Genomic DNA, 27,037 nt, shown 5'->3' with positions numbered 1-27,037 from the left:
TACTCTTGGTTTATTTATTCAGCCTATTTGATTTAAAACAAAATTTGTGAAATGAAATAGTTCTAAAAGCAGTTCTGCTTTTGGTTTTATCTGAAAACAAAACTGAGAGCATTATGTTTTTGTACACCTCTAGGTGAAGATGCTACCAACTCCTTCTAAATTTCACTACATTTTCAATCTTCGAGATCTTTCCAGAATTTGGCAAGGAATGTTAACCATAAAATCCGAGGAGTGCGATTCGATATCTGTTCTCCTATCACTTTTCAAACACGAGTGCAACAGAGTAATTGCAGACAGGTGTATATTACAGCACTTGAATTTAAATGTACTATATAAGAAGTTGACACTGTGAGCCTAATTCCTGCATTACCTACTCAAATAATTAGAGTATTGTCTTCATTTGCTCTGGGGCTTGTGAAGCATTGATGTCATTTCCCACCTGCTGGTCCCCTTGAAAAATGCTCTGCCAATTTGCTCCAGTATTATTTCCACAGGGTATCTTTTCAAATCACCACATCATCAGAGACTTGGTAACATTCAGAGGCAAATTTTAGTAGTGTATATTTTCTAAAACGTTTGAACTCCATGTAGGTTTTGCTTGGTGAAATCTGGGACATAGGCCGGGTCATTGTTCTGAACCTCAGCTTCCTCCTCTATAAAACATGGATGGTAATGCTGGTCTTACAAGCATGGGGAATGGAGGATTCTGGAACTAAAGCCACTCGACAGAATTCTTGGTAAAATTGGGTGATGCAGAGAAGGGCATGGAAACCCAAAAGTCAAGTTCTAATTGGAAAGAGGGTTCAGAGGAGCCTGAGATTGATCAAGGAGAGATTCTTTGCCAGTATTTTCTGTAAGTAATAGTCAATGTTATAACTCTCTTGAGTGGAGTTATGTCCTTCCTGTCTGTGATGGAGGTGCAGGATAAGGCCTTAGAGGAGGTGGAGGGAGATTGGACATGTTCAATTAGGAAAGATGCCTTTATATTTTGCATTTTTCCTCCTGCATTTTTATTTCAGATTTATAACTTCTGAAGATGAGCAGTGGTTTAATATCCATCTTGTTCACGCCATTGAGGAAAATATTAGCCCAGATGTGGCATCTTATATCCTTCCTGAACCATACTTTGTAGATTTTCTCCGGGAGATGCCTGAACCAACTGGTGACGAACCTGAAGACACTGTGTTTGAAGTACCCAAAGTTTATGAATTGGTATTTATTTTTTGCCTTTTAAAAGAGTTTTTTGACCACTCACCCAACTAGATATTTCTCCCTACCCCAGAGTCCCACCATGGAGTTGTTGTAACTTCTTCATTAGTTATATGTTATGATTCATGTCATCATACACCAAGTAAAATATTTCTTTCAGTGAAATTTAGCAGCAATCCATTAAAGTCAGGTATAAGACAAGGATGCCTACTATTATCACGATTATTTAATATTATGAAAGTTCTAGACAATGAAACAAATTACCTATCAGGAAAAAACAAAAATATTGTTTGCAGATGATAGGATTATCTCTTAATATAATGTAAAAGAACCTGAAATCTGTTTTAACCACTAACAATTGAGTAAGATGACCAAGTGTAACATAAATATCAAACTCAACAACTATCCTCTATGCCAGAGGCTGCCAAGTTACAGTTGATGGGCTAAATTCAGTCCACTGCCTATTTTTTGTTAGATTTGTGAGCTCAGAAGGGTTTTTACATGTTTAAATGGGTGGGAAGAGAATCAAAAGAAGAATGATATTGTGTGACACGTGAAAATTATTTGGAATTCGAATTCAGTGTTCATCCCTGAAGTTGTATTGGAACACAGCCATGCCGATTTGCTTACTTATTATTGCCGAGGACCACTTTTACACCACGAGGGTGGGGACAAATCGTTGTGACAAACCATATAGGCCACAAAGCCTAATTCTGCCCTTTATAGAAAAAGTTAGCCAATTCTTGCCAACAATCACAAGACAGAAAACATAACATCAAAGTACTTCATTCAACAGCAACAAATATGTAAAACATCTAGGACTAAACATGATAAAACTTGACTTGATTAAATTAGAACATCATTCTCCCTGAATTAATGTATAGGTTTCATGAAATTTGAAACGGGACTCCAAGAAGATTTTTTAAGCAGGGTCATAAACAAAGTAATTCTGAAGAGTTAATTCAAAGAGTTAAATGGGGGAGAAAAATTTACGAAACAAGTACATGAATATTCAAAACCATTTGACCACATCAACAATGTAAAACTTCTGTGTATTTTTAAAAATCCATAAACAATATTAAAAAGCAAATATAAACAGAGAAATATTTGTTATATTCCAATCATAATCCCCAGGGATAGGAGTTGGTGCTGGGGTTTTTGAAGGGAAAGGTCAAGGAATGATTCCATATTGGAAACCAGTTAATGCAGCGAGGTTTTGGGCTTCTGAAAATAGAATTAACCAAAAGTCAACAGAATCCATGACAAATTTTTGGAAATCCATTAGATTTTTATTAAAAAATTAGAATTACTTTCGAGTGCCTTTACAAGTTCTGCTTTCATGGATTTTGGCTCTTAAGTATTATTTTTCTCTCTCTCCCTACCCACAGGTACCATCCTTTGACTTCCTGTCTGAAAAACTCCAGTTCTACCAGAGACAGTTCAATGAAATCATTAGAGGAACATCTCTTGATCTAGTGTTTTTTAAAGATGCAATGACTCATCTTATTAAGGTTCTAACTATTGAGTATTTGCTGACATAAATAGATCATGTAAAAGCTTAGTAAATTTCACGATAGATGTTTTGAGAGAAGAAATGTGTACTATCAGGTAGTATATAGAAGAGCGTCGTTAGGTTGAGTCCGAGCACTGTCTCAGAGAACAAAGGCTTAATCACAAACCCCTTAGCTGAGTCCACCTACATAGCAGCAAATGTTGGGCAAATTGACAGGTTTTGTGTTCAGGGCTTTTGACACCTTGAGTTTTCTTTCTAGAAAGAAAGTAAGTTGCAGAACTCTGTGAATAAATCGTCCTTCCCCAAATTTTATTTTGATATAATGAGAATCCTGTTCCCCATGGAGGAAAAGTTGCTGCTTTTAAAAATCAGTTTTATGATCGGCTTACAGATTATTGGCAAACTGATGGGGAAGGGGTGAGGCAGGTACACAAGAGTGGTGTAAAAACAGAAACCAATTAGAGGCAACACCCAAAGGAACATCCTTTGATACAAGTCTGAAAGGCTACAGAAAGGAGCTGTTTGTTTGTATAATTTATAAAATGAAAAGGGGTTTCCCCAGGAAGTCAGAACAGAGGAGGGAGTTTTGATAAAGATGAGGCAGCTTACTCTGTATTTATTATATGTTTGTCTTTTGCAAAGTTGGTGAATTTCCAGATGTCCTAGGGCTGTTTCACATTCATTCACTCAACAAGTAGTTATTGAGTACTCTCTGGCAAGGTCTTGGGGACCTGGGACCCTATTATGGTACACAACCGCCTACGTGATTAACATGTTAAAAAATATAATGATAAAATTAATACTTACCAAAGTGTTGTTACTGTCTGCCATCTGTAAAACTTGCATTAAAAAAAAAAGGTCTTTAGTGGTGATAATGAATTTAGTGATCCATCTAGACTTTCATCTTAATCAGTAATATTAATGTAAAAGACAGCTTTTTAGCAATGTCTTCAATTGGCCTACATAAGATTTGAACAATTACAGCCTTATTCTTATTGAGGAAATCAGCCATAGAAAAGCAACACAAGACTAAAGGCCATCTCTCAGTCTTTTTCTACAAATGTCTTTCTGCCCCCCTCCCCCTTGTAAGTAGAATTTTGGTACTTAAATTTTTTTCTTCATTGGCAGAGATACAATAGGGGTGATATTCATTGTGGAGCGAGGTGTCTATATAGGTCAGTGTGTTAGACTGAATAATAAGCAGACAATTCTAAACTTCTTTCTGTGGATTGGGAAGAGCAACTCCATCATGCATTGAGTCTGAAAGTAATAAAATTACACACACACAGAAAATAGCTTTGAAATAGGAGATAGGAAAGCCAATTTGTTCTCTCTTTCATGATGTACAAGGAAAGAATTTGAGTTGAATAAATCAATATGAGACATTAATTTAAAAAACTCTGACATATCTCATTAAAGGAAAAAGTCTAATGTCGTCTACAAGCATATGGCCAAAATTTGGACTCATGTAGAGTGCAAGCAAATGTAAACATCTAAATTCTATTTTTAAAGAAATACTATTTTATTTCAAAACAGATCTCACGAATAATTCGAACATCATGTGGAAATGCATTGCTGGTGGGTGTTGGCGGTTCAGGAAAACAAAGTCTTTCTAGACTGGCCTCTTTTATAGCTGGATATCAAATATTCCAGATTACATTAACCAGGTAAGATGAAATAAAACACAGCAATATGTTTTTCTATCATTAATTTCTCTGAAGTAAAATGTTCACTTAAAAAGACACAACAATTTGGTGCATTTTTTGAAGTTAACTTTTCATTTGAGTGCAATGTATTTCAGGAGATGTACACAAACCACGGGTGTCACAAAGTAAATTCACCTGTGTCGTTAGCCTAGAGATGAAGAAATAAAACATTAGCACCCCATAAGTACCCCCCACATCCTGTCCCAGTCATTACCCTCCCAAGGTTAACCATATTCTGACTTCTAACCCCACTGATTAGTTTTACCTATTCTTTTTTTTCCTCTTTATTTTTTTTTTATTTTTTTTTATTTAAAAAAAATTTTTTTTTCAACGTTTTTATTTTATTTTTGGGACAGAGAGAGACAGAGCATGAACGGGGGAGGGGCAGAGAGAGAGGGGGACACAGAATCGGAAACAGGCTCCAGGCTCTGAGCCATCAGCCCAGAGCCTGACGCGGGGCTCGAACTCACGGACTGCGAGATCATGACCTGGCTGAAGTCGGACTCTTAACCGACTGCGCCACCCAGGCGCCCCATTTTTCCTCTTTTTTTAATGTTTATCTATTTTTGAGAGAGAGACAGAGGGTGAGAGGGGGAGGGTCAAAGAGAGAGGGAGACACAGAATCCGAAGCAGGCTCCAAGCTCTGAGCTGTCAGCACAGAGCCCGACGCAGGGCTCGAACCCACGAACTGTAACATCATGACGTGAGCTGAAGTTGGTCGCTTAACCGACTGAGCCACCCAGACACCCCTAGTTTTACCTATTCTTGAACTTTATATCAATCAAATGCTACGGGATCTACTCTTTTCTTGTTGCTGGTATTATGTTTGTGAGATTCATCCGTGACGCTACATGTACCAATAGTTTGTTCATTCTTATTGGTGTATAATCTCCCACTTGCTTACATACTACCACAATTTGTTTACCCGGGATTTTTTGGCAAGTCGAGCTGTAATGAATATTGTTGTACATGTCTGAGTATGCCCCCAGAGATAAACTTGCTGATTATGGATGGAGTACGCATACATTCTGCTGTAGTAGGTCTGAGGAATAGTTTTTCCACAGTGGTTCTGCCAGTTTACGCTTCTACCAATGGTTCATGAGAGTTTCAGTTGCTCCGCATCCCGGCCCACCTTTGGACTGTGAGCCTTTTTTCATTTCAGTGATTCCTGTGGATGTGTGGTGGTATGTCACCGTGGTGACACCGTGTCACCGTATGTCACGCGTGTCCCGTGGTTAACACCGTTGAGCACATTTTCACCTCTTATGGGCCATCTGGACAGCCTCTTTTGTGAAATGTCTGTGTATGTCCTTTGCTTTTTTTTTTTTTTTTTCAATTAGGGTGTGATTCTTTCTTTTACTGATTTTTTAGGAGTTCTTTACAGGTTTTTGATACAGTTCCATTGTCAGAGTGTGCATTATAAATATCTTCTCTGAGTCTTTGGCTTGCCCTTTCACTCCCAGTGGATCTTAATTTTAGTGAAACTTCAGGTGTCAATTGTGTCCCTTTATTTTAGTGATCTTTGTATTCTGTTAAAAATGTATTGGTTTACCTGTGAAGATATTCTGTGATTTCCTTCACATTTATGAATAAAATATACTCCTTTAACATTTAGAACCATAACCCATCTAGAATTTCTTCTCTCTTTTTTTTTATGTTTGTTTATTTCTTTTTTGAGAGAGGGAGAGAGATAGAGGGAGGTGGGGGCAGAGAGAGAGAGGAAGACAGAGAATCCCAAGCAGGCTCAACACTGTCAGTGCAGAGCCTAATTCAGGGCTCCATCCCATGTGAGATCATGACCTGAGCCAAAACCAAGAGGAGGACACTTAAACGACTGAGTCATCCAGGACCCCCTAGAGTTTATTTTCTTTTAAAGTCTGAGGTAGGAGTTAAGATTATATTTTTATGTAAAAATTTTTTTTGATGTTTATTTATTTTTGAGAGAGAGCACAAGTGGGGGAGGGACACATAGGGAGAGACACAGAGAGAGGGAGACACAGAATTCAAACCAGGTTCCAGGCACAGGGCCCGACAGGGGGCTCAAACCCATGAATGGTGAGATCATGACCTGAGCCAAAGTTGGACGCTTAACTGACTGAGCCACCCAGGCACCCAAGATTATATTTTTCAATATAGATATCCAATCATTTCAACTCCATTATTGAAAAGGTCATGTTTTTCCTGACACATTACAGTGTCATTTCTTTCCCATTAATCAACTGATTGTGTCTGTAACTATAGTCTATTCCACTGATTTATCTATCTTTGCACTATTACTGTTTTTTTTAATTCTACCAAATATTTATTTATTTATTTGTTTGTTTATTTATAATATAATTTATTGTCAAATTGGTTTCCATACAACACCCAGTGCTCATCCCAACAGGTGCCCTCCTCAATACCCATCACCCACGCTCCCCTCCCTCCCACCCCCCATCAACCCTCAGTTTGTTCTCAGTATTTAAGAGTCTCTTATGGTTAGCCTCCTTCCCTCTCTGTAACTTTTTTTCCCCCTTCCCCTCCCCGCTGGTCTTCTGTTAAGTTTCTCAAGATCCACTTATGAGTGAAAACATATGGTATCTGTCTTTCTCTGCCTGACTTATTTCACTTAGCATAACACTCTCCAGTTCCATCCACGTTGCTACAAATGGCCAGATTTCATTCTTTCTCATTGCCAAGTAGTATTCCATTGTATGTATAAACCACATCTTCTTTATCCATTCGTCAGTTGATGTACATTTAGACTCTTTCCATAATTTGGCTATTGTTGAAAGTGCTGCTATAAACATTAGGGTACAAGTGCCCCTACGCATCAGCACTCCTATATCCCTTGGGTAAATAATTTTACTGTTTTAATTAGTGTAGTTTTAATACGTCTTGAACAACCCTGCTATTCTTCTTCAAGGTTGTCTTGAATATTTGGCCTTTTGTATTTCCTTATACATTTTAGGTTCACAGCTTACACACGCATACCCCCCTGCTGCCAAAGAGGTAAAACATTTACCAAGGTACAAACTACAAGAGCACTTAAAAGAACAAAACATCAAATATCTAGAGATTAACTTGTATTAAATCACTTGTCAACCTCAAGAAATTGGGGAGATTTCACACAGAAGATGGATTTCTGACTGTTGAAACAGTTGGAAGCTCTGGCACCACTGTGCCGATGTTCCCAGGTGGCTGGGTCTGAGTAGCAGGTGCTTTCCTGCATGAGACATGCAGTCCTCCCAGTTTCCCAGAGCGCTAACTGCAGTTTTCCTGTTTTCTGTCTTCTTGACATTCTGGCACTGGAGTCTTGCTGACTGCCCCTCCCAGGGTGAGCCGGTTCTCAGAGACAGCAAATGGCTGGCCCAGTAATGTGTGCCTTTCATAGGTCAGTCAACCAATCCAGGGCTCGTGCTCTGGACCACCACCTCGGTCTGGCGACACCAGGAAGCAATATTGCTCTGCCCTAATGACTCCTTTTAATGAATGTCCCCCCTGGGAATTATTTTGAAAGGGATGTACGTTCTCTTTTCGATGGGGTTCCTTTTGTCAAAGTCTACAAGACGTTTTCCTGTAGTGCCACCCAGAACAGGGGGTAGCTGGTTCTGCTGGTTATTTTTTCACTCAAGTGCACTTAGCTGAATCATCTCTAATGCTCACAGCAGCCTTTACAAACAGGTATTATCTTCATTTTGCAGAGGAGGAAACAGGAGCTGAAAAATGTGAAGGAACATTTCTAAAGATGCAGAATGGGGATTTGAACCCTGGTCCCTCTGGTTCCACTGCCCGTGGTCTTTCTGGCTTACTTGAACTCCCTATTACTTGCACTGTACACTTCCTTCGAGTGAAAATGTCTGTGTCATCAATTTACTCATGAGGATTTATACACAACACTTCAGAAAATGTCTGCTTTATTTCTGCACATCATGTCACCTCCAGTAGCATATACATGTCATAGGAAACAGAGTAAACAGAAAAGCAAAGACCAGGCTCTCCTTGTCATAATCTGTAACTACATAATTATACCATTTCTATTATTTATACCACATCGCATAATGCATCTTCTTCTATAGGCTGTCTGTGCCTCTAGCCTCTTAATGTGATGTGCACATTATCACTATATATAATTTATCACTAATTTTATTTATAATTTGTCTTGACTTTCTTCCCAATCCAACTCATCCAAGTTTCAGCTTAGTTTCAGATATTATACGTATATTCACTTTGCCAAAATCTGATGTGGAAGACCGTCACCTTGCAGAGAATAAAAATCCATTTCTGAATTTCCAATTGCTCTTCATGAGTCACTTCTGGTGAATTCCCATTTCTCACTCCTCAAGTTAAATAAGACATATTTGTTTTGAATGGTAACATATAGCTATTTCACTCTAATCTCTGTGTTTTTTTTATCAGACATTATTACTTAATATCTCTTGGAACAGGTACAGATTATGCTCTAATTACCATGGGTTATACTGTGTTTTGAAATAAATTATGACTGTACCTATATTTTTTATTTTAATTATTCTACCGCCCTTTTTAGGTCTTATAATGTGAATAATCTAACAGAGGACTTAAAAGGTCTGTACAAAGTTGCTGGTGCTGAAGGAAAAGGTATCACCTTCATCTTTACTGACAATGAAATAAAAGATGAGGCATTTCTAGAATATCTTAACAACCTGCTATCTTCAGGGGAGGTAGGTCTCAAAAGTAGAAAGGAAAGCTCTTGTTTAAAAGATGTAAATTATATTTGAATAGAAAAAGTAGCAACCCTTCAGAGGTGAGGCCATTTAACATACATTTTTCGTTTTAGAAATGATTAATGTACAAGATTTGGTAGATTTTTAAAAAACTTCCTGTGGAATTAATGCTGCCCATGTCCAGATTTTGTGTGTGTGTGTGTGTGCTTTGTTCCATTTTAAATATGATTGTGTATCTATTTCATCAGTCTTCAGTTTGGTCCTATAATTTATTTTAGAAGGACCAAAGTATCTAATAGTCAGGAGTATAAAAGAGATGAAAATATTCTGCCAGCTCTCAGTAGATGTTTGTGTCACCTTTTCTGACACCACCTTTATCAGCACTTCCATGATCACTCACATGGTTGGTGCTTCCTTAGAAGGGCTCATGGGACTCAGCATATAGTTGTACTCTTGTCTAAGATTTATTACAGCAACACAGCAAGGATTCGTGGCCAGATCAATAAAGAAAAAGACACCTCGTGTGGAGTCTGGAGAAATCCATGTGCAGCTTTCCTAATTTCTCACCAAACGGGCCCTACAGAGTGTGCTTCACCTCCAGCAGTGAGATGGGTAACACATGCACTGTGTGTCCGTTCTGGGAAGCCTATTTGAGATTCAGAGGTCAGCAGTTTTATCGGGGGCTGGTCTGGCCATCACTCCCTGCCTAGACACAACTGCCAGAATTGCAGACTCCCAGAAGGAGAGCACATGTTCACCATCTATCACAACGTTTGTGTAAATAGTCCAGGCACAGAACAACCTTATCGATTAGTAATGGAGGAGACGTTCTAAACCCAAGGTCCCAGATGCTGGCCAAGTGCTAGCCCTGCAAGCGCACTCTTCTCAAAATCAGGCCCACGGTGTCAACTCTTCCCTGCGCCATGGTGTCCATCGATGCTTGCGGCTGCATAAGCTACTTAAGTACCTTGGAGAGAGGACTTCTGCAAGATGGTGGCATAGGAAGATCCTGAGTTCACTTCCTCCCATGGAGGCACCAAATCTGCAGCTACATATGGGTTATTTCCCTCTGAAAAAGATCTGAAAACCAGATAAGCACAACAAAGGATAAAAAGACCACATCAAGACAGGTAGGAGGGGCAGAGACATAGTCTTGCCAAAAATATCACCCTCAGTATGGCAACATGCAATAGGGAGGGATCTCACAAATATGGAGCTTCTCCTGGACCAGTGAAGGGCTGGTGCCTCACATCAGGCACCCCAACCCCTGGGCTATACACCAGAGAGACAAGCCCCCAAAACCTATGGCTTAGAAAACCAATGGGGTTAGAAGAAGAAGAAGAGGAAGAGGAAGAAGAAGAAGAAGGAGGAGGAGGCAAGAAAACCAAGAGGGCTGACATCCAAGGGACTCAATGTGCTATAGGAAACTGAGGTTCTCCTTTTAAGGGACTCCCAGATAGTCTCATCCTGAGACCCAGCAAACAAACAAACAAACAAACAAACAAACAAACAAAAAACACCAGCAGTTTAAACAATGCCTGGATTATATGTGAAGGAGGTTCATTAGCTAATCTTAAAGTATCCACTGGAGAGGCAGGAGACAGTTGAAAAGTATCCCCAGCGATGAAGTTGCTGGCAGATGCCAGTTTTGCACTTTCTACCTGCCCTGCTTGCACAGGTGAGCAGACTTGGACAAGGCACCCTCCTGCCACCTTGCTAAGACAGGTAGGGGTGAGTGGGTGGTCACGATACTATCCTGCTGGCTTTTCGAAGTTGGAGAACATGGGTGGTTGTGCCACTCCTCTGCTCTCTGGCTGGAGTAGATGAGCAATGGATGCAGCATTCACCTGTTCCCTAGGTAAGGTCCACAAACATGGGCAGTTGTGGTCACTCCATCACTCCCTGGATGGGGCTGGCAAGTGCAAATGGTTGAAATATTCTCCCACCCAGTCTAAAGCTGGTGCACACACTCAGACAAGGCACTCACTAACTGCAGTCCTGAAGCCCATGGGAGCATGTAGTCAAAACATTTTCCTACTGTCTTTCTGAAGCCAGCAAGTGTGCGCCTCTTCTACACTCTCCAGCTGCCTAGTTAAAGCCAACAAGCACAGGCGATCCACATGGGGATGCCCCTTGATTTCCTGATGCTGGTGGCCAAGGGGACGGGCTTTTCTGAGCTCTCTGGGAACGTAACATTGGAAAGACAGTTCCTGGCAGGCCGCCACAACCAGGACACTGCACAGACAGCAGACTGAAACACAACCCCGGTCTTCCTGTGAAAAAGGCCTATTAGCCTGGAGCTTCCATCAGCTGGACAGGCTTTAGCTTTCCCACACAGCTAGAGGCTGAGGAGACACTGGCAGGGAATGTAAGTAAGCAAAAGACACCATCCTTGCACAACCCCTTGGCCTTGCTAGAGCTCAATGAGACCTCCCAGAAAGGAGCTTATATGTTTGTCTGGAGCCCCAATTTTTTCAATCTAGAGAGACCTTCTGGTCTGGAGGCCAGCAGGGATTATGGTTGTGGCCCTACAGGACTGCCTGTATTTGCATCCTTTATTTAAAAAAAAATTTTTTTTAATGTTTATTTATTTTTGAGAGCCAGAGAGGCAGAGCATGAGCGGGGGAGGGGCAGAGAGAGAGGGAGACACAGAATCCCAAGCAGACTCCAGGCTCTGAGCTGTCAGCACAGAGCTGACGCGGGGCTCGAACTCACAAACCGCGAGATCACGACCTGAGCGGAAGCCGGACGCTTAACCGACTGAGCCACCCAGGTGCCCCTGTATTTGCATCCTTTAAAAGCTGCTGCCTGAGGGCCTAGCTTCTAATCAGCCTGAAACCAGGTGCTAAATGAGATTCCTCCGGGGCGCCTGGGTGGCGCAGTCGGTTAAGCGTCCGACTTCGGCCAGGTCACGATCTCGCGGTCCGTGAGTTCGAGCCCCGCGTCGGGCTCTGGGCTGATGGCTCAGAGCCTGGAGCCTGTTTCTGATTCTGTGTCTCCCTCTCTCTCTGCCCCTCCCCCGTTCATGCTCTGTCTCTCTCTGTCCCAAAAATAAGTAAACGTTGAAAAAAAAAATTAAAAAAAAAAAAAATGAGATTCCTCCCCCCTTGGAACACTGACTGGTCTTGGTATACCCTCAAGAAGGACATATCAACAATAAAGCAGTGGTTTAGATAATAAGAAACTTTTGTGAGACAACCAAGAGCTAGGGCAAAGTTGAATGAGAAGGTCCATCACCTACAGAAGGCCACTGCTTCAAGACTGGGAGGAATATCTCTTTTGCCTCATAGAAACAAACACAGAGAGCCAAGCAAAATGAAGAAGCAGAGAAGTATGTTATAAATGAAAGTATCTCAGAAAAATACCTTAATGATATGAGGATGAGTAACCTACCTGGTAAAGTGTTCAAAGTAATGGTCATAAAGATGTTCACTGGCCTCATGAGAAGAATGGATGAACACAGTGAGAACTTTAAGATATAGACGACATAAGAAAGTACCAAACAGAAGTCACCACCCATGCTCTCCAACTTCAACAAGGCGGCAGGATAGTACTGTGATCACTCACTCACCCCTACCTGTCTTAGCAAGGTGACAGGAGGGTACCTTGTTCAAGCCTGCTCACCCGTGCAAGCAGGGTAGGTGTAAAGTGCAAAACTGGCACAAAACAATAACTGAACTGAAAAAATACACTAAAGGGGTTCAACAGCAAACTGGAAGAAGCAGAAGAACAGATCAGTGAGCTGGAAGACAAAGCAATGCAAATCACCCAGACAGAGCATCAAAAAGAGAAAATAATAATGAAGATAACTTAAGGGACATATGGGGCATCAAATGGAATAATATGTGAATTATAGGGGGCCCAATGGAGAAGAGAAAGAAAAAGGGGGAGAAAATTTATTTGAAGAAAGAATGGCTGAAAACTTCCCTAACCTGGAGAAGGAAACAGACATCCAGGGCCAGGAAGCCAAGAGTTCCAAATAAGATGAACCCAAAGATATTCACATCAGGACATAATATAAAAGGTTAAAGATATAGAGAATCTTACAAGTAACAAGAGAAAAAACAAATTGTTACATGCATACATACATAAAGTTACCAGCTGAGTTCCCAGCAGAAACGTTACAGGCCAGAAGTGAGTGGCACAGTGTATTTAAGGTGCTTAAAGGAGAGAAAAAAATTTCCCACCATGAATACTCTATTCAGCAAGGTTACTATTCAGAATTGAAAAAGAGATAAACAGATTTTCAGGTTAGTAAAAGCTAAACAAACTCATCTCTACTAAACAAGCTTTATAAGAAATGTGAGAGGGACTTCTTTAAGCTGAAAAGAAATGGCACTAAGGAATAGCCAGGAAGCATACAAAAATAAAAATCTTACTGGAAAAGGTAAATACATAGTAGAGGAGTTGGGTTAGTCACTTACGAAACTACTATGAAGGTAGTAAAGGTAAAGGTAATGAAATTAGCTAAAACTATAATAATCAGTTAAGGGATATAAAAAGATACAAAAGGTGACATCAAAAACATTAAATATGGGGGGAGGTAGTAAAACTAGAATTTTGGAATGTGTTCAAGTTTAAGTTTCTATCAAGTTAACAGAGACTATTATATAATGAAATGATACAATGAACCTCACAGTAACAACAAAGTAAAAACTTACAGTAAACATTCAAAAGAAACTGAGCAAGGAATCTGAACCTAACACTGAAGAAAGTAATCAAACCACAAGGGATGAGAGAAAGAGAAGAAGAAAGGAACAGAGGGGAACCACAAAAGCAGCCAGAAAACAATTAACAAAATGGCAATAAGTACATATCTATCAAAAACGACTTTAAATGTAAGTGGACTAAATTATCTAACTAAAGACATGGAGTGGCTGAATGGTTTTTTTTTTTTTTTAAAGACCCATCTATATGCTACCTACAAGAAACCCAATTCAGAAGTTAAGGACACAGACTGACAGTGAAGGGATGGAAAAAGATAATTCTATTCAAATGGAAGTGAAAAGAAAGCTGGTATAGTTCAGATCAGACAGAACAGTCCTTAAACCCTTCTTTAAAAAAATTTTTTTAATGTTTATTTTTGAGAGAGAGAGAGAGAGAGAAAAATGTGAGTGGGGGAGGGGCAGAGGAAGAGGGAGACACAGAATCCGAAGCTGGCTCACTCTGTGAGTGGTCATCACAGAGCCCGATGTGGGGCTCGAACTCATGAACTGTGAGATCATGACCTGAGCTGAAGTCAAATGCTTAACCGACTGAGCCACCCAGGTGCCCCAGGACAGAATAGACTTTAAAACAGATCATAACAAAAGACAAAGAAGGCACTACATAATGATAAGAGTCAACCCAGTAAGAGGATGTGACATCTATGTATGTGTCATATGTATGTGAACAACATAGGAGCACCAAAATATATTAAACAAATATTAACATGCCTAAAAGGAGAAATTGACAGCAATACAATAAAAATAGGGGACTTTAACACCCCACTTAACATCAATGGATAGATCATTCAGATTGAACACCAGTAAGGAAACATCAGCCTAAACAATACACTAGACCATGTGGATTTAATAGATATAGGACATTCCATCCCAAAACAGCAGAAAACACTCTTCTTAAGTGCACGTGGAACATTCTCCAGGATAGATAATAGGTTAGGCCACAAAACAAGTCTTAATAAATTCTAGAAGACTGAAATCATATGAAGTATGTTTTCAGACCATAATTGTATGATAGTAGAAATCAGTTATAAGAAGAAAACTGGAAAGACAGTAAATAGAGATTAAACAACATGTTACTGAATAATTACTGGATCATAGAAGAAATCAAAGGAGAAATTAAAAAAAAGACTAGAGACAAAGGAAAACAGATATACAACACACCAAAATTTATGCACTGCAGTAAAAATGTTTTTTAAAGGGAAGTTCATAATAATACAAACCTACCTCAAGAAATAAGAGAAATCTTAAATAGACAATTTAACTTTACACCTAAAGGAACTAGAAATGGTGGAGGGGGAGCTCAAAGTTAGTAGAAGTAAGGAAATAATAAAGTCGGAGTGGAAATAAATAGAAACTAAAAAGAAAATAGAAAAGATCAGTGAAGCTAAGAGCTGGTTCTTCGAAAAGATAAGCAAAATGGACAAGCCCTTCGCTAGACTAAACAAGGAAAAAAAAGAGAGAGAGAACCCTAATAAATAAAATCAGGAATCAAAGAGGTAGTTACAACTGATACCAAACAAATTGGACAACCTAGAAGAAATAGGTACATTTCTAGAAACTTACAAGACAAAATCATGAAGAAATAGGAAATCCAAACAGACTGATTACTAGTAAGGATGTTAAATCAGTAATCAAAAACCTCCCAACAAAAGTCTAGGACCAGAGGCTTCATTGGTGAATTCTACCAAACATTGAAAGAACATTTAATAGCTATTCTCCAACCCTTCCAAAAAATTGAAGAGGCGGGAACACTTCCAAATTCATCTGAGAAGGACAGACTTACCATAGCCAGACAAAAACACCACAAGAAAAGAAAATTACAGACCAATATCCATGATGAGCACGGATGCAAAAATCCTCAGTAAAATGTTTGCAGACTGAATTCAACAATATGGTAAAATGATCATATACCATAATAAAGTGGGATTTACTCAAGAGATGCAAGAATGGTTCAAAATCCACATCAATCAACATAATACATCACATTGACAAAACGAAACACAAAAATTGTATGATCATCACAATAGATGCTTAAAAAAGCATCTGACAAAATTCAACATCCATTTATGATTAAAACCTCAAGAAGGTGGCTACAGCGAGAATGTACCTCAAAATAATAAAGACCAGGGGTGCCTGGGTGGCTCAGTCGGTTAAGTGTCCAACTTCGGCTCAGGTTACATATCCATAGCTAATATCATACTTAACAGGAAGTTTTTTGTCAGGCAAGAAAAAGAAATAAAAGTCATCCAAATTGGAAAGGAAGAAGTAAAACTGTCAGTATTTGCACATGACATTATATCATATATAGAAAATCCTAAAGACTCCACCAAAAAACTGTAGAACTAATACACAGATTCAGTAAAGTTTCAGGATACAAGAATAATATACAAACATTGGTTGCATTTCTACATACTAATAAAGAGCTAGCAGAAAGAAAAATTAAGAAAACATGCCATTTACAACTGCATCAAAAAGAATAAAATACCTAGGAGTAAATTTGATCAGAGAGGTGAAAGACCTATACACTGAAAACTATAAGACATTGATAAAAGAAATGAAGAAGATACAAATATATAGAAAGATATTTTCTTCTCATGGAATGGAAGGATTAATATTGTTAAAATGTCCATACTATCCAAAGCCATCTACAAATTCAGTATAATAGCTATCAAAACTGCAATGTAATTTTTCACAGATCTAGAAGAAAGAATTCTAAAATTTATATGGAACCACAAAAGACCCTGAATAGCCAAACAATCTTGGAAAAAAAAAAAAAAACAAAGGTGAATAAATCATGATCTCTGATTTTAAACTATACTACAAAGCCATAGTAATCAAAACAGTGTAGTAATAGCATAAAAATAGATCAGCAGAACAGAATAGAGAGCCTCAGAAATAAAGCCATGCATATATGGTCAATTTATGACAAAGGAGCCATGAATATACAATCCAGAAAGGACAGTCTCTTTAATAAATGGTGTTGGGAAAACTGGCTGAAGGAAACTGTAGCACTACTTTGTACCATGTATAAAAGTTTAACTCAAAATGGATTAAAGACTTGAATTGTTAAGACCTAAAACCATAAAACTCCGAAAAGAAAATATAGGTGGTAAGCTCCCTGAAGTTGGTCTTAGCAATGATTTTATGGATTTGACTCCAAAAGCAAGGGAAACTAATGGAAAAATAAACAAGCGGGACTTCTTCAAACTAAAATGCTCTTCACAGTGAATAAAACAATCAACACAATTAAAAGGCAACTTACTGACTGAGAGAAAATATTTGCAAGTTGTATATCTGATAATGGGTTAATATTCAAAATATATAAAGAACCCATACAACTCAATAACAACAACAACAACAACAACACCAACACCCAAACAATCCTCCAGCCAGAGGATCTGAATATAGATTTTTCCAAAGAGGATGTACAGATGGCTAATAAGCACATGAATGAAAAAATGGTCAACATCATTGTTGGAGAAATGCAAATAAAAACCACTGCAAGATAGCACCTCATACCTGTCAGAATGGCTATTATCCAAAAGATGAGAAATAACAAGTTTGGGTAAGGATGTGAAGAAAAGGGAACCCTCATACACTGTTGGTGGGAATGTAAACTGGTGCAGCCACTTGGAAAACAGTAGGGAGGATCCCAAAAAGTTAAAAATAGAACTGCTTTGTGACCCAGCAATTCCACTATCTATCTGAAGGAAATGAAAACACTAATTCAAATAGATATATGCACCCTTATGCTCATTGCAGCATTATTTACAATAGCCAAAATATGGAAACAACCCAAGTATCCATTAATGGATGAATGCATAAAGAAGATGTGGTATGTATGTATACACACACGTGCACGCACACGCACACGCACACAGACACACACAAAGGGATACTACTCAGACACAACAAAAAATGCAATCTTGCCATTTGTGAACACATGGGTGGATGTTGAGAGTAGTATGCTAGGTGAAATAAGTCAGACAGAGAAAGAAAATGCTGCATGATTTTACTTATATGTGATATATAAAAAACAAAACAAAACCCAGACTCATAGATAACAGAGAACAGATTGGTGGTTGACAGAGGGAGGGGGACTTGCTGGGGTGGGGGTGGGGAAGACAGGTAAAGGGGATCAAGAAGTACAAACTTCCAGTTATAAAATAAAGAAGTCATGGGGATGTAATATATAGTGTCGGGAATATAGTCAATAACATTGTGTACCTTTGTATGGTGACAGATGGTAACCAGACTTATTGTAGTGATTATTACGCAAAGTATGTAAATGTTGAATAACCTGAAACTAATATAATATTGTGTATCAATTATACCTTGATTAAAAAAATACACAAACAGTAAAATAAAAAAAAAATTACTTCAGACCCAGAATTGTGTCAGAGAATCAGAGAGTAAAGAGTGTCACTGGACATTTTAAAGAGATGACTGGAATGGCAGATACATTTTTGGTGATAGCTATTTGAGCCAAGGGAAACAACATTTTCTCCTGATTAAACTGCTCAATAAAAAGTAGTATTCTTGGTCATCTCTGGCAAATGGAGGATTTTGACTGTGGAGATGCAGAAAGAAAATATGAAAAAAGATGACACATTGGGGGGAAAAAAGGACCAGATTCTGGCAGTGAATTGGTGTGGGGAACCTGTAAAAAACAGAACACTTTCTTGTCTGTTTCTCCAAGATCTCCAATCTGTTTGCGCGAGATGAGATGGATGAAATCACCCAAGGTCTGATATCGGTAATGAAAAAAGAGCTGCCTCGCCACCCTCCTACCTTTGATAATCTGTATGAATACTTCATTTCAAGATCAAGGAAGAACTTGCATGTTGTTCTCTGCTTTTCTCCAGTGAGTTGTTACTTAATTTGTATTTATGTGGGAGGAGTTACTTACTGAAATGTACTTAATATTCACCTTCGGTGATGAAATGATTCCCGGGAAACTAACATTTGTTACATTGAATTGAAATTAACACTTCATTACCACCAATCTCCACCAGAGGCAATCTCCTACCAAAGTGTAATAATTTAAAATAATTCATTTTTATAAGAAATTATTTCATAGCCTACAGCTTTCATTAATTGCCTAGAGATATAGATTATTCAAATTGTTAAGGGATTTGGTGATGTAATCTTGTCCAGTTCTTCCTCCAATACAGACATACCATCTAGAATGTCCCTGATGTAGGTTTGACTGTCTCTAGCTCTCTGTACTGTCCAGTATAGTAGCCGTTAGACATGTATGGCCATTTACATTTTGACTAGTTAAAATGAAGTAAAATAAAAATTCAGTTCCTCAGTCCCACTAGCTCCATTTCAAATGCTCAGTAGCTACATGTGGCATGTGGCCACCATACTGGAAAGCGCATACGTAGAACATTTCCAGAGTCACAGAAAGTCCTGTTGGTCAGCTCTGCTCTATGGGTCTCACTAACTCACAATCCAACCTGCTTAATTTTTAGTCTAATTGCCAGAGAGGTCTTCTTTAGAATGAATTGGATTTTGTCTTTCTGTTTTTTCCCCTGTGATTCTGTTTCTGGCCTGTAAAATGAACCTCATCCCCTGCTTCAGCTCCTCAGATATTTAGAGAAAGTCTTTGCAGATTCGCTTAGTTGTTTCTTTTGTAGACCAAACACCTCCCACCCCTTCCACTATTCTCACTTGTCCTAGTGTCCAGGACTTTCACTGTCCTGGTCATCTCTCTCTGCAAGAGTTCCAGTTTATCACTTTCCTCTTAAAGGTAGCTCTTAGGATCAAAACCAATAATGCAGATGTAGTCTTAGGACAGGGAAGAGTGTAGAAATATTACCTCCCTTCATCTGGACAATTTATTAATGCAGCCCAAGATTTAAAAAAAAAATGTTTATTTTTGAGAGAGACAGAAAGAGAGTGTAAGTGAGGGAGAGGCAGGGAGAGAGGGAGACACAGAATCCAAGCAGGTTCCAGGCTCCGAGCTGTCAGCACAGAGCCTGATATGGGGCTCGAACCCACAAACTGTGAGATCATGACCTGAGCTGAAGTCGGACGCTTAACCGACTGAGCCACCAAGGCACCCTGGCCCTGCCCCCAGGATTTTTTTTTAAATATCACACTGTTGGCCCAGTACAGTGCCTAAGTCTCTCTCTAGACAATTTATTATAATCCCTTTGTGTGTCTAATGCTTTCCATCTTTGCTGTCAATAGGTTGGTGAGAAGTTCCGTGCCCGTTCTTTGAAATTTCCTGGCTTGATATCAGGTTGCACCATGGACTGGTTTAGTCGCTGGCCAAAGGAGGCTTTGATTGCTGTGGCCTCCTATTTCCTCTCAGGCTACGGTATTGTCTGCTCCAGTGACACTAAAAGACAAGTTGTAGAAACAATGGGCCTCTTCCATGACATGGTTTCCGAGAGCTGTGAAAGTTATTTCCAAAGGTGAGTGACTTTTCCTGAGCGTGTTAGCTGCAAAACCAGAGTTCACTCCAAAGAGAAATTCAGTGCAGCAGCCACTAAAAGGCTCTTTATATTGATTGAGTGTAGAGTCCCAGATGCAGTTAGATTTTGTTCTTGCTTTGATTTTCTAGTGATTATGCATTGAAATAATGATAAATAAATGAGACTTAAAAATTAACTAGTGTCCGTACTTAAGTATCACTTTCTCTCCAGGCCTCAAAGTAACAGATGCTTAATGAATCACTCTATTTCATTTGCTTTTTTTTTTTTTGAAAATGACTTAACCAATTCATTACAAACTATTTAAAATTAGTTTATTATTTACATGCATTATTTATTCTGATTAAAGAAGTACACTGTTTTAAAGTTTCACTATTGCCTTATGTTAGGGGATATTTAGGTTTTGTGTTTGCATCTCTTAGCCTTTTTTCTTAAGTTTATTTATTTATTTTGAGAGCGAGAGAGCAAGAGTGAGAGCTGGGGGGGGGGGGTGCAGAGAGAAAGGGAGAGAGAGAATCCCGAGCAGGCTCCATAGCCTGCAGAACCCAACACGGGGCTCGGTCCCACAAACCATGAGATCATGACCTGAGCCAAAATCAAGAGTCAGAGAGGGTCAACCATCTGAGCCACCCAGGCACCCTTGCATCTCTTAATCTTATCAATGTGTTCACACCAAATAATTTTAGTTGACTGTTTGCTAAAAATAGCAATGGTGTTCACATGTGAAAGCTGTCATCAACAGTTCAAAAATACAACTTTTTCGCCCTCCCAAAGCATGATAGTCACTGTGTACATTTGACAGATGTGAGTAAAGGTGGGCCAACGTGATCTTCAGGCTTCTGGGGGTGCTAAACCTGCCAGAAGAATTTTCCTACATAGAGAGTCTGGCTAACAGTTTCATGGATTTTCCAGGGGGTCCCTATCTCACACAAGTATGTTTATCTTGGACCCTTTTCTTTACTTAAAACTAGACCCAGGATCCCCACCCCCTTAACAAGTTCTATATAATCTCCCAGATCCTCTTGGTGAATCCATGGCTATTAATTCATACGGTTAGGAAGAGTTTCCTTCCATTTAACTTGAACACTGCTGGTTACTGTCATCTGTGGAGAGAAAGTTTACCTTTGTACAGCTCCAAAAATAAGACTGTGTCTTTATTTTTGCAAAATTTGGTGTATTGTCCAAAATTTTCATATCCTCTCTGACTGTAGAAGTTTTTTCTGAATGTGATATTTATAAAATGCTTAAATGCTAGTCACTTATATGTCCAGTCCTTAAAATTTTTTTTAGTGTTAAAAATCTTTGGAACTCCAAAAATGAAAAAATTAATATAAAAGGTAAAATGATTTTATAGTATGTGAGGAGCTCTTCTTTGACTCAAGCTTCTCCTCTATAAAATTATTCCTTTTATTTATGTCTACTGTTAAATAGAATTACTATAGTAAAGCCATAGTGAGTTGAATATTTGAGTCAAGTGTGGCTGCCTTGATTTCAACGATGATCTGGTCAATCTGGGGAGACACTGGTTTTCACATTTGTAGGCCCACCCAGCTAGTTTTTAACAGTGAAGAAGTGTTTAGCAAATATCAGTTGAATGAAAACAGATCATAGCACAAATTCCTTTCAACCATTTACCCCTAATGTTTGTATAGAATCTTAAAGTTTACAAGGTGTATTTACAGATGCCATATATATATATATATATATATATATATATATATATATATATATTATATAATATATATAAAATTCACAAAATGCTGGTAGGTGTGGGGCAGTGATTCTTTTCTCAGTTTTCCAGATGAAGAAACAGAAGCCCAGAGTGGGGTAAGGGTCAAGTCAAAGACCCCCTAAAGGGTCAAAACATCAGATATTTAGTGTCCTTTCCACCTCACCTCTAGGGAAGCCATTCACAATTCCTCCCCTCCTACTAGTGAATCACCCTTCAGAATTACACTGATTCCACAGTGGGAAGCGCATCTGTAGGATGCTTTATAGGAATACATCAGAATGACAGAGACGAAGATCATTGTCATGTTCTACTTTCAGATACCGCCGAAGAGCTCACGTGACTCCCAAGTCTTATCTCTCCTTTATAAATGGTTATAAAAACATTTATGCTGAAAAGGTGAAATTTATCAATGAACAAGCTGAACGTATGAATATTGGTAAGCAGAATGGAATCTTTTAAGGACTTTTTCATAGAAATCTATATATATAGATGCCTGTTAGGGTCATTTACCATTAAGAAGCTCCAGGCAGAAGAAAATCCAAACAGACGGGGCCAATTTTTTCTCTCAAACCATTTTCTCCTGGCCCTTTCAACTGGATCCACACCGTCGGGCTGGGCGTCCTCATAGTCACTGAACCCCTGCCTGCAGGTAGAGAAACTACCAGTTCTTGGAAAGCCAATTCTTGGAAACTGACCACAACTTCAGTTTTTGGTTTCATTACACTTTGCCTTGACTTGCATAAACTTTGCCATGTCAATGCTTCTCAGATTTCTAACAAAGGAGAAGGAAAAACAAATCAAAACAAAAAGAGAGAGTTTCCCTGAGCAATGGATGTCTGTGTCCAGGACATGTAATATAAGCGGGAAAATTATAAATTGGAGCAAGTTATATGTCCAGAAAACATTTGGTCCAAACAGGCCAAAAAGAAGTGGTTTCTTCCCCCCGCTCCTCCTGCAAAAAATGTAGTGCCCTAGCATAACTAAACTCCAAGGTCTATGCAGTTATAGTGATGGAAAGAAACACTGTGCAAGAAACTGTCCTCTGTTTTTCTCATGGTTCACCTTCTTGTGGCTCTCCATAGGATACTCTACAATCAGTGGTCAGCTGGAGCTACCTGGACTGGCTCTGGAGAGATAGTTAAATTCTTAGGAACTTTATGATCTAGTCATTAAACACAGCCTTTATTCAAAACATGTAAACTCACAATTAAATAAGTTATATTTTAAGAAGGCAAGTGTGCTCAAAATTTATCACATTTTAATTATTTTCACTCTGTTTTACTGCTATTCATGTTCTTGAGGTTAATTATTTTTATTCTATCAGTATGGTAGACATAAAATGGAGTGCTACTAACAGTCTCTTGGTGGCTTAAAATCAGCCATGGTGGGAATATTTACACCATGGGAATTGGAAAACATGCAAATGAGTGTTCCCCCCTCTCCCCAAGAGACCCAGATACTAAACACTTACCAACACACCACCGTCTAGAACTCAGTTGCAATGTGAGAAGTCCACTTAACCAGCTCTTTTGCTCTGTGGTACTGAGAGCCTTGGAGCCAGCTGCACAAGGTTTAGCCGCTCGTTTCATTTTCAGAGCAAAGAAAACCACAAAATGATGACTATATTAGCTGTCTCATTTGCCATTCCAGCTGCAATGTGCTTCAAAGGCAAAAAAAAATGATATTTACATCATTAAAAATGATGTTTGCAAAGCCAAGGACAGCACTAAATTGTCAAATAAGTTAGTTACCTGACTAAAGTAATCTTAGTATGGCATTGTGACTTTCCCTTCAATTTAGCTGGGCGGTGTTCTTCACCCCCTGCTGAAACTCTCAGAGATTTGGTCAGTATTGTTGCTCCTAATATATGAATATTAAAAAAATTTTTTTTAATGTTTATTCATTTTTGAAAGACAGAGACAGAGCACAAGCAGGGGTGGGACGGAGAGAGAGGGGGACACAGAACCCAAAGTAGGCTCCAGGCTCTGAGCTGTCAGCACAGAGCCCGACGCGGGGCTTGAGCTCACAAACCGTGAGATCATGACCTGAGCTGAAGTCAGATGCTTAACCAACTGAGCCACCAGGCACCCCTATATGAGTATTTTTTAAAGCATTTGTCCATAAATAATTATCTTGTGTTATAATCCTGGTACAGTGCCTTGTAAATAGTAAATATTGAACAAATATTTGGGATGTCCATATTCTAAGGAAAAGTGTATGTGTGTGTATTTGCAAAGGTCTTGATAAGCTTATGGAGGCAAGTGAATCTGTTGCTAAGCTCTCTCAGGATCTTGCGGTAAAGGAGAAGGAGCTGGCAGTGGCTTCCGTAAAAGCAGATGAAGTGAGTGGCATTTACTTTATAACTAGTGATGAAGAATATTATTCCATATTTTAAAAAGCATCATTTAAAAATGTTATTAAAAATGGTTAATATATAAACCCATAGACTATTTCTTTTCTTAAAAAAAATTTTTTTTTAATGTTTATGTATTTTTGAGAGACAGCCCACAAGTAGGCGAGGGGCAGAGAGAGACGGAGACACAGAATCCGAAGCAGGCTCCGGGCTCCGAGCTGTCAGCCCAGAGCCCGATGCTGGGGCTTGAACCCATGAACCATGAGATCAAGGCCTGAGCTGAAATTGGATGCTTAACCAACTGAGCCACCCAGGTGCCCCAACCTGTAGGCTATTTCTCGTGAGATAATGTTCACAAAGACCATTACATATTTTTGTTTAACTTCCACCAAGGCACACCTAAATTATTATATCCTCCACCTGACTATTCTTTCTTCTCTGGCTCTGTCTCTCTTTATATAATTTTTATAAAAATTTTTATAAATTTTTATAAATGCATAGAAATTTGTTTATATAATTTTTATATAAAATTTTTGCTTGATTATAACTTATATTTAAGTTAAGTCTTCTCTTTAAGGTCCTCTCATGCTCTAAGTTTCTAGGATGGCCCAGGTCTCATCTAAAGTTTGTGTCAAGGAGGGAAAAGCTAATAGGAATTGTTGGTGGAGTTAAAAAAAAAAAAAGAGGGGCGCCTGGGTGGCGCAGTCGGTTAAGCGTCCGACTTCAGCCAGGTCACGATCTCGCAGTCCGTGAGTTCGAGCCCCGCGTCAGGCTCTGGGCTGATGGCTCGGAGCCTGGAGCCTGTTTCCGATTCTGTGTCTCCCTCTCTCTCTGCCCCTCCCCTGTTCATGCTCTGTCTCTCTCTGTCCCAAAAAATAAATAAAAAAAATTAAAAAAAAAAAAAAAAAGATACTCCTCTCAAGTTGATAGGGAAATATGATTGCTGCTCCTTCATCTGTGACCCTACCAGCCTGTGACTGCTTTCAGCTTCCACTCACTGAGTTGGTTAAGAGTAGATACTTAAATCTTAACCCTTAGCCAGTTACTGAAGTAAGAGAGATAGCATAGGACAGGGTTTTAGCATAGTCCTGTCATATTGTAGGTGCTCAACAAACATGAGCTATTTTATGTTTTTTACATGGGCATTAATATGGTTTCTGACCTTATTCCATCATCTATATTTGAATTGTGTTAATTTTCTAGAAATTACATACAGTGGGAATACCATTTTCCTGAAAGCTTAAAATGTTTATGTATATAGCCTATAGATATAAAAATATACATATATAAAAATATACATTGAGAGAAAGAGGGAGAGAGAGAGAGCGAGCAGGGGAGAGGGGCAGAGGGAGAGAGAGAATCTTAAGCAGACTCCATACCCAGTGCAGAGCTGACACAGGGTATGGACCTGTGTCCATAAAGTAACTGTGTGTCCCACGACCCTGAGATCATGACCTGAGCCAAAATGAAGAGCCACACACTCAACTAACTGAGCCACCCCAGCGCCCCTTATTTCTATGTTTGTAAGCCTTAGGAGAAGACTGCAAGGGACCATTTAAAGGAGTTACTGTAATACACCTTAAAGCATAAATTAAAGAATATATATAAAATATATGTAGGGAATCAATTTGCTTTTATTTGTGTTTTATATTGTATCAAATAAATGTTCTTCCACTCCTCGAATCTGTAAATTTTGCTCAGGAGATACCTATTTGCCCTCATGTGTTCCCTCGATTTAACAGGTGTTAGCAGAAGTCACAGTAAGTGCTCAGGCTTCAGCCAAAGTCAAAAATGAAGTGCAGGAGGTGAAAGACAAAGCCCAAAAAATCGTGGATGAAATTGATAGTGAAAAAGTAAAAGCTGAGACCAAGCTGGAGGCAGCTAGACCGGCCCTGGAAGAAGCAGAGGCGGCCTTGAACGTGAGTGTGTGCTGTGACCCGCTCTCAGCACAAGTCCCAGCCAGAACCAGGTTTCATTCTGTGAAATTCACTGCAGGACTTCTAGAATCTGAAAACTGAATTGAATTCTTATGTGCTTTATAATCTCTGAGTCTGAAGACAAATGTTTCTGCTGGTTCAATTTTCTAAGTTCTCATTTTTTTTAAGTCTTCAGCCCCTATAACTTACTATTTTCGTTCCGTAAATCAGCCTTCCATGAGATCTGAGAAATAATGGTGATTAACGGCCTAAGCAATAGCATAAGGGATTCAGATTATATAGAGAGCCTCCTCAGTTCCTCCAAAGCATCCCCTCCAGATTATATTACTTGCCCTTTAAAAATCTTCTTGTGGGAGCACCTGGGTGGCTCAGTCGGTTAAACATCTGACTTCAGCTAGGTCATGATCTCGCAGTTCATGATTGCAAGCCCCATGTCAGGCTCTGTGCTGACAGCTCAGAGTCTGGAGCCTGCTTTGGATTCTGTGTCTCCCTCTCTGACCCCCGACCCCCACCCCCCCGCTCGTGCTCTCTCTCTTTCTCAAAAATAAATAAACATTAAAAAAATTAAAACAAAATCTTCTTGTGGGTTCCAGTGGCTGTTGGGATAAGGTCCCCAGCTAGCCATCCACATCTGTGAGGCAACATGCAGTTGTCTCTTGCGACCACCACTTCTTAAATACATGACCTGGCGTAAATTTACTTTACTTTTTTGTGTCTCCATGGCGATTATAATTC

At 39.2% G+C, this 27,037-nt stretch overlaps 1 protein-coding gene across 2 annotated transcripts in view; it reads left to right on the top strand.

Moving 5' to 3' along the window:
• The window catches only part of DNAH8 (dynein axonemal heavy chain 8), a 321,754-nt gene that overhangs the window by 180,018 nt on the left and 114,699 nt on the right, over positions 1-27,037 (top strand). For both annotated transcript variants that reach the window (XM_047102369.1, XM_047102370.1), the window contains 10 exons: positions 134-297; positions 1,020-1,212; positions 2,598-2,720; positions 4,259-4,389; positions 8,957-9,110; positions 18,537-18,701; positions 20,036-20,262; positions 22,330-22,448; positions 24,250-24,353; positions 26,108-26,284. In XM_047102369.1, the coding sequence (XP_046958325.1) occupies positions 134-297; positions 1,020-1,212; positions 2,598-2,720; positions 4,259-4,389; positions 8,957-9,110; positions 18,537-18,701; positions 20,036-20,262; positions 22,330-22,448; positions 24,250-24,353; positions 26,108-26,284 (1,557 nt within the window). The remainder of the gene's footprint in view (positions 1-133; positions 298-1,019; positions 1,213-2,597; positions 2,721-4,258; positions 4,390-8,956; positions 9,111-18,536; positions 18,702-20,035; positions 20,263-22,329; positions 22,449-24,249; positions 24,354-26,107; positions 26,285-27,037) is intronic.

This window comes from Lynx rufus, unplaced genomic scaffold (assembly GCF_022079265.1).
Source record: "Lynx rufus isolate CCGP_SWC_20201006 ecotype Redwood Valley unplaced genomic scaffold, mLynRuf1.p SCAF_6, whole genome shotgun sequence".
Taxonomy (NCBI): domain Eukaryota; kingdom Metazoa; phylum Chordata; class Mammalia; order Carnivora; family Felidae; genus Lynx; species Lynx rufus.
Note: the sequence above shows the minus strand (reverse complement) of the source record. Positions and strands in the feature narration are given on the sequence as shown.